The sequence below is a fragment of the Zea mays genome, chromosome 6 (genome assembly GCF_902167145.1).
Source record: "Zea mays cultivar B73 chromosome 6, Zm-B73-REFERENCE-NAM-5.0, whole genome shotgun sequence".
Taxonomy (NCBI): Eukaryota; Viridiplantae; Streptophyta; class Magnoliopsida; order Poales; family Poaceae; genus Zea; species Zea mays.
Window position 1 is genome coordinate 97443818 of NC_050101.1, and position 13207 is coordinate 97457024.

Below are 13207 nucleotides of genomic sequence, written 5' to 3' on the forward strand. Positions count from 1 at the left end.
TAGAAATGGCCCAAAGGCACATTTCCCTTTCAACTACACTCGGCACGGTACCAGCAGTCCCTGCGACGCTACCACGCCCGAGGGGTCCGGTCCCGAGACCTCCAGGTGGGCGACCTGGTGCTTCGGCTGCGACAAGACGCCCGAGGGCGGCACAAGCTCACGCCCCCCTGGGAGGGGCCGTTCGTCATCGCCAAAGTTCTGAAGCCCGGAACGTACAAGCTGGCCAACAGTCAAGGCGAGGTCTACGGCAACGCTTGGAACATCCAACAGCTACGTCGCTTCTACCCTTAAGATGTTTTCAAGTTGTTCATATACCTCGCTCCCACGCAAAGTTTAGTCATCAAGGAAGGGTCGACCTCGCCTCGGCAAAGCCCGACCCTCCCTCGAGGGATAAAAGGGGGGAACCCCCTCTGCGTCGAAATTTTCCTCGAAAAAAAGATCTTTTCTGCCAGAATGTCTTTCGTGCTTTTCGACTACTTCGAAAGTGGATCCTGAAAACGACGGAGTACACGTAAGCAGCCAAGGCTGACCGAGCCGAGGGATTCCTACGCCTCCGGGATACGGATACCTCACTCATCACCTTCTGCGATAAGTAACGTTCGGATAAGTGATTCCGCGGACCGAACAAGTCTTCACGTTCGGAAGCTCTTCTGCAGGAGCGATTCTTCGAGCCTTCTCGACTGCGTCGGTGATAGAACCCCATGGACGGGTAAGAGTGCGCGTAAGCGGCAAGGCCGACCGAGCCGAGGGACTCCTACGCCTCCGGGATACGGATACCTCACTCATCACCTTCCGTGAGAAGCAACTCTCGCTCGCACAAACAATTCTGTTACCAACAAAAAAGTCCAGATACTCGAAACAAGAGGAAAGGAGACGCGGCTTTACAACACGGCGAGGGTGTGTTTTGGCCTCGGCGGCCGCAGAAAACACACGCTACAAGATAATCCGATCCTGCAGGCTCGGATCTTGACGGCTAAAGGGAGCAGCAGCACCCTCGGCGTCGACAACACCTTCGGCGAGGTCCGATCTAGCCTCGGACGGCGACGCGGTCCAAGGGTCTCCGCTCGGAAGGACAACGTCATCACCAAGCCCGGGCCTTCGCCGCCAGGGTCTTCTCCGAGAATCCGGCCCGAGCAGGCGGCTCGGCCGATCACCCTGGGGCCTCGACAAGCTGCCCTCCGAGGACATCAGCCCGACCCGAGGCCTCGGCAGGTCAATTCCGGCGTCGATCCCGCTAATGGACGACCCAGCCAGGCTCCGGCCGACCAGGTCTTCTTTTCGAGCCAACTCTGCCTCTGTCCGCGCTGACACCGCTACCCCTGGCCTCGGCTCATCGAAGAGCGACCGAGGGGTTCCTCTAACTAAGCAAGGGAAGCCTCGGACAACAAGGCTGACCGAGCCGAGGGACTCCTACGCCTCCGGGATACGGACACCTCACTCGTCACCTTTACACGGGGCGACTCACGCTTGGTGAAGCGGTTCAGACAACCAACAGGTGAGTCTTAGTGCTCGAAAATGAGGAAAAAACACGGCTCCGTGCCGAAATTACATACATGTTCAGGCCTCGACAGCCACAATGAACAAAAACACTGGCATTCGAAGTGCCATTACAAACGGAACTCCGGTTCCACCTCCGCAGGTACGAACAAGCCCACTCGATGGGGGGGGGGCCTGCGGAGCAACAGAAGACCGATGGGCGGCTCGCCGTCGCCCGCTCCGGCAGCAACGACAACGACCCCCGCTCCGGGTGGCCGAACTGCAGCAGCGAGGGCCTCAGGGTGGATGCTGCTGCAATCTTGCCCTCGCCCACGCCGACGCTCGAGGGGCGAGGACAAGTACAAAGAGCCGGAGGCCTGAAGCGCGGATGGTGGCGGTGATCCCGTCGGTAACAGGGACTTCTCGAGCCGCCTCCACCTCGGCACCGACGACAGGGGCCGTCAGCCCTCCGGCAGATCCCCACTCAGATCCTCCCAGACGAGTGGGGCACCGACCTCCGCGTGGAGGCGCCGTACCGGTGCAAAGGCAGGACCACCCCAGAACACGAACGCCGCCCTGGCAACGCACGATATCTTGGGCGGTCCTCCCGTGCACACGGCGCGACAGCCACCTTCCAGCAGGAGGGGGCACCGGGAGCTAAGCCGACGAGCCCGACGCGCTGAGGCTGACGATGCCCGCCGTCGACCAGCCCCGCGTTGTCGAAGTCCGACCCGCCCGCAGGGCCAGTGAGCGCCCTCTCCCTCGAACGCCGAAGGAGAGGCCGACCCACGAACCCGCGCGGGAGGTAGAGCTCCGGCTCAGCCCGACCTCCACCCCAGCGAGGATGATGAACATCTTTGAAGCTGAGGGTGGGACCAAGATCGCAACCCGGCTTGCTTCTCCCCACCCAGGGGCTGGTGGTCACCGTCTCGGGTGACCGCCGGTGGAGGGGTGCAGCCGGGCTGGTTGATGAAAATCCTTGAAGCCGAACGATGGCTGAAAGGTACCAACTCCCGCGGAGTTGCGTTCCTCCAACGACGAGGCGGAAAGACGGCGGGTATCCCCCATCCGGGGGCTTGGAAGGTGGAAAGACACGATGCATAAGGGAGCGCGAAGACATGGTCGCCTCCCAAGGGGGTCACCCTCCTTTTAAAGGCGACTCTCCCTACTTGCGTCCCCAGCCGTCGTGGGCTGAGTCTTCTCCAACACGCTCCAAGGTCCTCCCCAACGGCGCGGGGGCTAGGTCCCACACGTCATGCAAGCCGGCCTAGAGCAGAAGAAGCCAAACCGCCGTGCGCGGTGCGTGCAACCGCCCAGCGGTTACAAGCGGCTCTCCACTTTTGCCCACACCAGCGGGCGAAAGGGCGGGCAGCCATGCAGGCGACATGCAACCGCGCCAAGTGGGCGCACTTCTCCGACTCCCAACACGCCCAGCATGGAGGCCCAGTCCCACGCGTCATGCAACCGGCGCGCCGAATGCTTCGTGCATGCAACTGCACCGCCACTTGCGCCACCACCGCGCCTCCTCGACTGCGGAACCAATACCGCGACTCGAGGCGACCCAGCGCACGACCCAGCAGCGCCAGCCTGGCACGACGGTTAATGCGGCCAAAAATGGGCCGGCAGTAATGGCGGTGGCGGGCGGGCAGGAGCAGCGGTCACGTCGTCAGCCAAGCTTACGTCCCATCCGGGGGCAGCGAGAGAACCCTCTCTCACGGCGTGAAGACAACGCGCCCGTGTTCCGTTCCTCGAACGGCCCGCGCACGCGCAACGGCCGCCCCGCAAACCACTCGCCCCGTCGCATTAACTCCGCGGCGGGACAGGCGGCGCCTCCGGCAGGAGAAGCGAGCGACGCTTCGCCTTCGCCATAATGACCGCGTCAAAAAAGGTACGCCGCATCGTTCGATCTCGTATCCTTTTCCTTTTTCCTCTTTCTCTCTCTTGCAACAGGGACCGGGAAAGGGGGATACCCTGAAAAGGACACTTCCCCGTGAAGGAACCAGGCTCCGAGCCTCCCTACTGATCAGAGGTTCGAAGGCTGGCCCCTCGGAAGGGTTCAATAGCCGCCTCAGAGCTCGTGGGCTCCACACCCACTACTGGTCAGAGGTTCGAAGGCCGGCCCCTCGGAAGGGTTCAACGGCCGCCTCAGGCTACTCGGGCTCCGTGCCCACTACTGATCAGGGGTTCGAAGGCTGGCCCCCGAAGGGTTCACAGCCGCCTCAGACACAGAGCGAGGGATGACCATGGGTACGTGCGATACATAACCAAGGCTCGGGCTGCGCTCCCGAGGTACCCTAGGACATTTCCGAGACCAGCAGGAACGATCTTGTAACGGAATCCCATCAGAGGGAGGCATCGAGCCCTCGGACCCCGTCGCCAGGGGACCGGGTCCGGCAGATCACCCGCAGGTACTTTTGGGCGCGCCTCTGGGCCTCTAGCCGACCCCTAACGAATGGGGCACAGACGTCCGCTCGGATCACCCGCCTGCAGCTCACCGGAGACACCATGTTCGGCGCCCACCGAGGGCAACATGGCGCTCTCCCCCCTCCTCCTTGCGGAAAGGCGACGCAGGGGCGTATGTAAAAAAGTCGAGTCTGTCCCTGATCGCCCTCTCGCCCTGTGCAGAGGCTCGGGGGCTGCTCTCGCATACCCGGCTCCGGCCAAACCGTTGACAGCGTCAACATACCAGCCCGAGAACTTGGGACCCGACCGTACACCCGGGCTATGGCCAGCTCGCATGAGGGAACGACCAGACCAACCGAAGCATTGCGCGAGGCATTAAGACCTCGGAGGAGTCAAACCACTCCTCCGAGGCCTCGGGGGCTACACCCGGCGGGTGCGCTCGCGCGCACCCCCGGAACAAAACGCAACCGAGAAAGGCTGGTCCCCTTGCAAAAAAGTGCGACGAAAGCCTCCAAGCGAGTGCTAACACTCCCTTTGAGGCTCGGGGGCTACTGTCGGGGACCATAATTAGGGGTACCCTCAAGGCTCCTAATTCTCAGCTTGTAACCCCCATCAGCATAAAGCTGCAAAGGCCTGATGGGTGTGATTAAGTCAGGGATCAGTCCATTCGAGGGACTCGATCACGCCTCGCCCGAGCCTAGCCTCGGACAAGGGCAGCCGACCCCGGAGGATCTCCGCCTCGCCCGAGGCCCCCCTCTAGCGGCGAACATATTTCCGGCTCGCCCGAGGCCCTGTCTTCGCCAAGAAGCAACCTTGACCAAATCGCCGCACCGACCGACCAAATCGCAGGAGCATTTAATGCAAAGGTGGCCTGACACCTTTATCCTGACGCGCGCCCCTCAGCCGACAGAGCCGAAGTGACTGCCGTCACTTCGCTGCTCCACTGACCGGTCTGACAGAAAGACAGCGCCGCTTGCGCCGCTCCGACTGCGGTGCCACTTGACAGAGTGAGGCTGACAGGCAGTCAGGCCCGGCCGCAGGCACCATAGGAAGCTCCGCTCCGCCCGACCCAGGGCTCGGACTCGGGCTAAGCCCCGGAAGACGGCGAACTCCGCTCCGCCCGACCCAGGGCTCAGACTCGTGCTAAGCCCCGGAAGACGGCGAACTCCGCTCCGCCTGACCCAGGGCTCGGACTCGGGCTAGGCCCCGGAAGACGGCAAACTCCGCTCAGCCCGACCTAGGGCTCGGACTCGGGCTAAGCCCAGGAAGACGACGAACTCCGTTCTGCCCGACCCAGGGCTCGGACTTGGGCTCGGCCCGAGAAGACGACGAATTCTGCTCCGCCCGACCCAGGGCTCGGATTGGGCTCAGCCCCAGAAGACGACGAACTCCGCTTCGCCCGACCCCAGAACTCGAACTCCACCCTGGCCTCAGCCAACGGCCTCCGCCTCGCCCGACCTAGGGGCTCGGACTCGACCTCGGCCACGGAAGACGGACTCGACCTCGACCTCGGAGGAGCCTCCACATCGCCCAACCTAGGGCGCGGGCCGGCCACGTCAACGGGAGGCGCCATCATTACCCTACTCCAAGCTGACTCAGGCTACGGGGAACAAGACCGGCGTCCCATCTGGCTCGCTCCGCCAGATAGGCAATGATGGCGCCCCGCACGCTCCCTAACGATGGCGGCTCTCGGCCCTCTTACGGAAGCAAGAGGACGTCAGCAAGGACTCGACAGCCCCGACAGCTGTCCCTCCACCAGGCTCCAGCGCTCCTCCGACGGCCATGACATCACACAAACCGGGCGCCAAAATCTCTCCGGCCGCCACGATGGCGTGTACTTAGGGCGCTAGCTCTCCTCCGCTAGACACGTAGCACTCTGCTACACCCCCATTGTACACCTGGATCCTCTCCTTACGCCTATAAAAGGAAGGACCAAAGCCCTCTTAGAGAGGGTTGGCCGCGCGGGGACGAGGACGAGACAGGCGCTCGCTTGGAGCCGCTCGCTCCCTCTCCCGCGTGGACGCTTGTAATCCCCTACTGCAAGCGCACCCGACCTGGGCGCGGGACGAACACGAAGGCCGCGGGATTTCCACCTCTCTCACGCCAGTCTCCGGCCACCTCACTTCCCCCCTTCGCGCTCGGCCTCGCGTCGACCCATCTGGGCTGGGGCACGCGGCGACATTCACTCGTCGGCCCAGGGACCCCCCGGTCTCGAAACGCCGACAGTTATTATTTAAAATAAATATTTATTCAAACACTAGACTCGTAGATTTTCACCAACTATTATGGATAAGAACAGGGCCAGCACAAGCACCGACAATGAGCACACCTTCTAATCTAGCCAAGCCAATGCCGAACTAGACATACGAGTGTTGCTGTCTCAGTTGGCGCGACGGATCCAGTGGTATGCCTCACGCGAATCCGAATACAAGGTGAAGCGCCCCTATGGTCGGATCACGCGGATTCGGCTACGCCTCGCGTGCACCTAGGATTTCTCTCTAGAGACAACATACGACGATGCGTCGAGGAGAGAGACGGATATAACGGACGATGAGAGGTATGTGGTGTGGGATGGTATAAGTGAAGTTTGTTCTTTTTTTTCACGCTCGCGAGATCAAGGACAAAGAGTTACTGGACTATAGATAGTCAAATATGGTGCCTTCTCAGACCACAATGCCAGCTCAACCGACCACATTCATATTTTTATTATTTTCAAATTACTACTTTATGTATTTACAATATCGATCTTTTGTAGAGCACAAGTAAACATGAGCCGCACAGGCGAGAAGACAATAATAGCTTTGTTTCCTCCTCTCTAGGGGTGGAATCGATACTAGTTGTGGCTCGGTCAAGTATTGAGCCAAGCTCGGTCTGGCTCGTTTCTCTCACGAGCTAGGAACGTAGGCTCGACTCGGCTCACTGTTGTCTCGTGAGTCGGCTCGCCGAGCCAACGGGCCTGACCATAGACGTGAACTCGCCCTCTAATTTATAATATAAAATCTCAAAGTTAATTTAAATCACATATTTTAAGTAAAATAAATATTACTAATATAATACAGAAAATATATTAAATTTGTACATTAATCTTAAATAATATAACATAATCGTTTTGGTACTAACACAATATGATAATTATGATTTTATAACAAATTGTTGTTAGGTTGAATCACGATATAGCTCGTGAGCCGTAGCGAATCAAATCAAGCTGGTTCTGTGGCTTGCTCTTTTCTCAAGCCACAAAAATAGGCTCAGACTCATTCTAAGTGTCGAGCTGCTGACTCATCGAGCTCGAGTTTTTTTTCTAGGCCTACTCTTCTCTATTGGAAGCTAAGGGGATAAAACTCCCATTTGAAAGGTGTAGAGATAAGCATGCCCTGAACGCCTGAACGTACTGCATGTCATGCAGTACGTTGCACTTGAACAAAACTCTCAGCTCTCTCAGCACGTATAACCAGGGCCGTACATGAAGGGGTGTGGAGGATGCGGCTGCACCAGGCCTCAAAAAATAGAGGATCCACTAGCAACTGGACGCTAGTACTTTTTCTTGTTAAACGTACCTATTCTAGACATAAATACGTAAAGAGCGATGTGCTATGGATCAGTCTTATTTAGATTGTTAAACTATAATATCTCAATTACTTATTGAATACTCCATCCGTTTCAAAATAGTATTTATTTTAGCTCTTGATTTTTATGTTTATATTCAACTAGATGATGAGGAATCCACTAAAGAAGCAAAACAATTTCTATTTTAATATAGAGATAGTATTATTTACTATACATATGATGGTTGCATCGGCAGAGAGAAGCTTTTTAAAATTGAAATATTTGTGTGAACTATCAACAATAACTCAAGAGAGGTTAAATGACTTGACGTTTCTATATATCGAAAAAAGTTGTTGGATGAGATTGATCTCAATGATATACACGATGACTTTGTATCACAAAATGTTAGAAGATATTTTTAATAATATTAGATAACAAGTAAGTGTTTTTTTATTATATTTTACATTTTATCTTATAAATAATTTTTATAAGTTAAATATTCGATAATATATGTATAATTATTTATATTTGTGTTCAATAGTATATGTATAATTATATATATTTATATGTGAATGGAGCCTTCATATCGAATTTCACATTGAACCCCTAATAAATCAGAAACCGCGCTGCGTGTAACCTTTCCTAAGTTCCGTAGCCAAGCCCGCTCGTTTTCCACCGAATTTTTTGTTTTTGAGTCCTTTTTGTGTTAAAAATTTCCAATTAGACCCCCAGAAAACTTAAATGCAATTTTGGACCCATTTCTCGGCGCCATGAGCTATGGCGTCGAGTTTACACATCTCGGCGCCATAGATCTTGGCGCCGAGCTACCTGGCGCGCTGTCGTCCACGAGCTGACGCGGCGTCGACGTGGCACCGAGCTCGGCGCCAAGATCTATGGCGCCGAGCTTGAATATATAACCACAAAGCTTGTCTAGCTCAGTTGGCAGAGCACAAGGCTCTAAACCTTAAGGTCGTGGGTTCGAGCCCCACTATGAACATATTTTTTTTGTCTTTGTCACTGATTTGTTTTTTTATTGTTCAGATTTTTTCGTTTATGCCGCTGATTTGTCCGTGCGTTCAATATTTTTTGTCTTTGTCACATTTTTTTTCTGCAGTTCCTAGATTATGTGTTGTGTCTCTGTCGTCATGCATGCTTACTCATCTGCACTGGCTGGCTGCAGAAACCTTAATTATTAGCTTTTTTTTTCTCTGGATGCATGGATCGACGACACTGCAGGGCTAACACACAAATCATGCATATGCACAGTACACTGATGGATATGCATGGATCGGATGGAGAGTGATGCTACTAACTAGTTGATGGAATGGAAGAGCTATCAACCGATCAGTGATGGTCTAATTTTGCAGCAGTAGTTCATCAGAATTCATTCAATTCAAAAGGGAGGGAAAAAGGATGAACATCTAGCTTACAAATAATACACTAGTATGTAGCTAGCTAGTGCACCAATTAGTGGAGTCTGAGGCGGGAAGCATCGAATTAAAAAGCACGGACAAATCAGCGGCATAAACAAAAAAATCTGGACAATAAAAAATAAATCAGTGACAAAGACAAAAAATATTGAACGCACGGACAAATCAGCGGCATAAACAAAAAAATCTGGACAATAAAAAACAAATCAGTGACAAAGACAAAAAAATATGTTCACAGTGGGGCTCGAACCCACGACCTTAAGGTTAAAAGCCTTGCGCTCTGCCAACTGAGCTAGACAAGCTTTGTGGTTATATATTCGAGCTCGGCGCCATAGATCTTGGCGCCGAGCTCGGTGCCACGTCGACGCCGCTTCAGCTCGTGGACGACAGCGCGGCAGGTAGCTCGGCGCCAAGATCTATGGCGCCGAGATGTGTAAACTCGGCGCCATAGCTCATGGCGCCGAGAAATGGGTCCAAAATTGCATTTAAGTTTTCTGGGGGTCTAATTGGAAATTTTTGACACAAAAAGGACTCAAAAACAAAAAATTCGGTCGTTTTCCATGGTGTTTTCTTTCTGCCACATGCGACTGTCGTTTCGAACTTTAGCTCATAAAACCTACGTACGGTTTTGCTCGTAAAACCCGCACGTACAGCTGCTATGTACTTAGGCTAGTCACAGTGATGATTTCATGTCCCTGTTTTCAAAAATGCCACATCAGCTTTATGGACGAATGAAACACCATTTCTCAATAGAGAGTTTCGTCCCACTATTTCATATATCAACATATTTCTTAAATGCTGCATATAAATAACCAATAGAATTTACTCAATTATATGAAGATGGAACAAAACACTCTCTGTAGAGGTTTCACACAGTTTCCAAAACATTGGAAACGAGTCAATATGGTTTCATCCCCATAAAACTCTATGAAACTCTTTCTTCTTAAATGATGTGACATATCATCTAAATAGCTGATGTGTCAGGCTAATTAATACATGAAACAACTCATGAAACCTTTATTGTGATTAGCCTTATACCCGAATTTCACTACTACTAGATATACCTTTTACAGAAACTACGAACGGTTTTGCTCGGTTGGATCTAGGAGCTAAAGCAAAATGATCCATTAAAGTTTAGCTCCCTTTTTGGTATTTTTAGTCACTTTTAGCTCTTATCGTTTAGAACTTTAGCTCGTAAAATGGTTAAATTTTGAACACTTTTGCTTTATTAGCTCCTGTGATCTAGGCTTCGTTTGGTTTGGGTTGACTAAAGTTTAGTCACTTTTTGTCCATAAAGAGCAAACATGGTAACTAGAATGGGGCGATTAAACTTTAGTTCTTTAGGCACCAAGAGGTGACTAAAAGGGACTAAGATATTATTTTTACCTTATTTGTCCTCTCCACTTTATTTCTTATTTCAGTAAGCATTCACTAATTAAGAGGGGTAACACAATAATTATTCACAATAATTAATGCTCTTTAGTCCGGTTTAGTCACTGGAACCAAACTGAGTAATTTAGCGAGTAAATTAGTGACTAAACTTCAGTCTAGTGACTAAAGGAACCAAACAGGGTCTTAGATGTCCGCTGATGAAGCCTCTAGTTAGGACCCGTTTGGTTTGGGGTGACTAAAATTTAGTCAATTTTAGTCCCTAAAATACCAAACATGGTGACTAAAGTGGGATGACTAAATTTAAGTTCTTTATAGGAGCGTACCCACGTTGGGTTGAGTGGGGGCACGGGCCTCCATTCAATTTTCTGGTTCTAGTGGAATTTTTATCTTATTCACTGTAGTTATAAAAGTCCATTAATAAGTAGCCTTTTATTTAGGCCCTTACTCAGGTTTTGGGCCCACACTCAAACTTTTGGTTGAGACCACCTCTAGTTCTTTAGTCATCAAGGAGGTGACTAAATGAACTAATGTAGGATTTTTACCTCATTTGCCCTTTTATCTTTCTTAGTGCAACAGTCATCCACTAATTAATAAGGGTAATATAGTCATTATTCACATCAATTAATATTTTTTTATTTTTTAGTTGGTGTAGTCACTGATGGAGTAATTTAGTGACTAAAGTTTATTCAGGTGACTAAAGTAACCAAAAGGGACCCTAAACAGGCCCTGAAACATGAAGTAGCCCGGGATTATTAATCATTCATCAGTGATATGCATGCGACGATGGCCCTCTTAAAATGCCGTCGGTTTCAGGAACCGGCCGGGCGGGCGGGGGCATCGAGTGGGAGACCGGAAAACGGCCCCCTCGTGGTCGTCAGATAAAAACGTCCGAGATCGATGGCTTTAATTGGGGATTCACCTCTCAGTAACCCCGTGTCTTCTTCAAACCCACACATGAAACTGATCTCTCTGCCGTTTCCGACCGCTTCGATCGCAGGTAGGGAGCAAGCGAGGCAGTCGTAGTCCCCCGCGCGCCGCCACCACCACCGTCTACTACTAGTCTACTAGTATACTCGTGCCTTGACGACCCCGCCAGGCGTCTTCTCTTCTCTTCTCTCCTATCCGTCGTCCATAGCTAGCGATCGACCGACCCATCTTCCTCTTCATCGCGCGCCCGGTGGTGTTGGGCTAGGCTAGCTACTGGTAGCTAGGTGCGGCGTGCAGTAGTGTCTCAGCTCTTGTGCTCCATGTATACCACTACTCGTGCCATGGAGAAAGAAGAGGGGTTCGGGAAGTCATGGCTTGGCCTGGGGATCGGCGGCGGTGGCCGCGATCTGAATCTGATGAAGCGGAGCCGACCACTACGACCGGTGCGGCTGGACCTGCTGTTCCCGCCGAGTGTGGAGGGAGGAGAAGCTGCCGCGAGGAGCAGGAAGGCTGGTGCAGGTGCACTGCGGAATATGTCGTTGAAGCAGGTCGCAGGCGACGACGATGGTGGGCAGTCGTCGCACGGTGGTCCGAGCCCCAGCGACGACGACGACGGCGCAGGCGCGCGGAAGAAGCTCCGGCTCACCACGGAGCAGTCCAAGCTGCTCGAGGACACCTTCCGCGCCCACAACATACTCTCCCACGTACGCATGGTGCATGCATCCCGAATCACTGCTCATGTCTGCATGATGAAAGAACATGTGCATGGTTGTTTCATGAATATGCTGGACAGGCTCAGAAGCATGAGGTGGCGCGGCAGGTGGATCTAAGCGCCAGGCAGGTGGAAGTGTGGTTCCAGAACAGGAGGGCAAGGTACGTGCTATGTACCATGAAATTAGTCCGCCGCCGCCGCTCGCGTGTTCTGAACTTGCTGTGCCAAAAATATGATTGATCTTTCGGTTCGTCAGAACAAAGCTGAAGCAAACGGAGGTGGACTGCGAGACCCTGAGGCGCTGGCGCGAGAGCCTGGCAGACGAGAACCTGCGGCTGAGGCTGGAGCTGGAGCAGCTGCAGCGGTGGGCGACCGCCGCCGCTGGTCAGTCCTCCGCGTCCCCGTCGCCGGCCACGGCCACGGCGAGCGTCTGTCCGTCGTGCGACAAGGTCGTCGTCGTCACCGTGACGAGCTGTGGGGAGACAAGCGGCAAGAGCTCCACCAGCAGCTACTCCTCCAGTCCTCCTCTTGACATGCTCGATCGATCGGTTCAATGAGCAGTTTGTGGATTCACTTATGCAGCTAGCTAGTTATATATATGTAGGCTAATAGCGTGCATGCATGCCGGCCGGCGGCCGCCAATAACTTCGTCGGCATGACGACGACGACGACCCTATTATGATACTATCATACTGCAATAACCATTCCTTCAAATCGAGATCATCGCTAGTTCATTCCAGCTGAAACAGATCTGGATATTAATCGTGGCGTAGACAGTGGGTGGTCCGAATAGACCATGCTAATGCCATACCCTAAACCGGGCCATGGAACTACTGGCCAGTCCTGTAAGGCCTAAGAAAAAAGTTAATATATATTATATTAGCATTCTAATATATATATTTATATATTTAAATATTAAATCTATAGTTTTATATGCTATTTTAGCGTTATATTTTGAGCTATATACCAAATTACTATAGATTATATTAAATTATTTATATAAAAATTCATATGGCTACCTCATAAAAATCCTGACTGCCCCACCCACTAATAATTAATCTTGACTTGTTTCTTCATGTTACCTGTTATCATATATAGTGTGGTCTTCGCGGATGCGGAGAGATAGTGTGGTCTTCACGAATGCAGAGAGATTTGGACATATAGTTCGCGTGCATCACTGGTACTTTTCGAGCCTCGTCCAGTTACTCCTCGTGAGTCGCGATAGAGTCTCTAGCGTAATGGTTAAAACTTTCGAGTAGCACCTCTAGATCCTGGATTTAATCTTTCTCGGGAGCGAATTTTAAGTTTGGTTTAAAAAATC

At 52.4% G+C, this 13207-nt stretch overlaps 1 protein-coding gene and 1 non-coding gene across 2 annotated transcripts; one reads left to right on the forward strand and one right to left on the reverse strand.

The window, feature by feature from the left end:
* Nucleotides 1-9084: 9084 nt before the first annotated feature.
* Nucleotides 9085-9157, reverse strand: TRNAK-UUU (transfer RNA lysine (anticodon UUU)). The gene has a single exon. It is a non-coding gene; the product is annotated as a tRNA-Lys (tRNA).
* A 1920-nt stretch (nucleotides 9158-11077) lies between these two features.
* On the forward strand, nucleotides 11078-12730 carry LOC103629599 (homeobox-leucine zipper protein HOX18). Its single transcript, XM_008650680.3, has 3 exons — nucleotides 11078-11878; nucleotides 11968-12047; nucleotides 12143-12730. The coding sequence occupies exons 1-3, from the start codon at nucleotides 11495-11497 to the stop codon at nucleotides 12441-12443; spliced, it is 765 nt and encodes a 254-aa protein (XP_008648902.1). The 5' UTR covers nucleotides 11078-11494; the 3' UTR covers nucleotides 12444-12730.
* The last annotated feature ends 477 nt before the right edge of the window (nucleotides 12731-13207 follow it).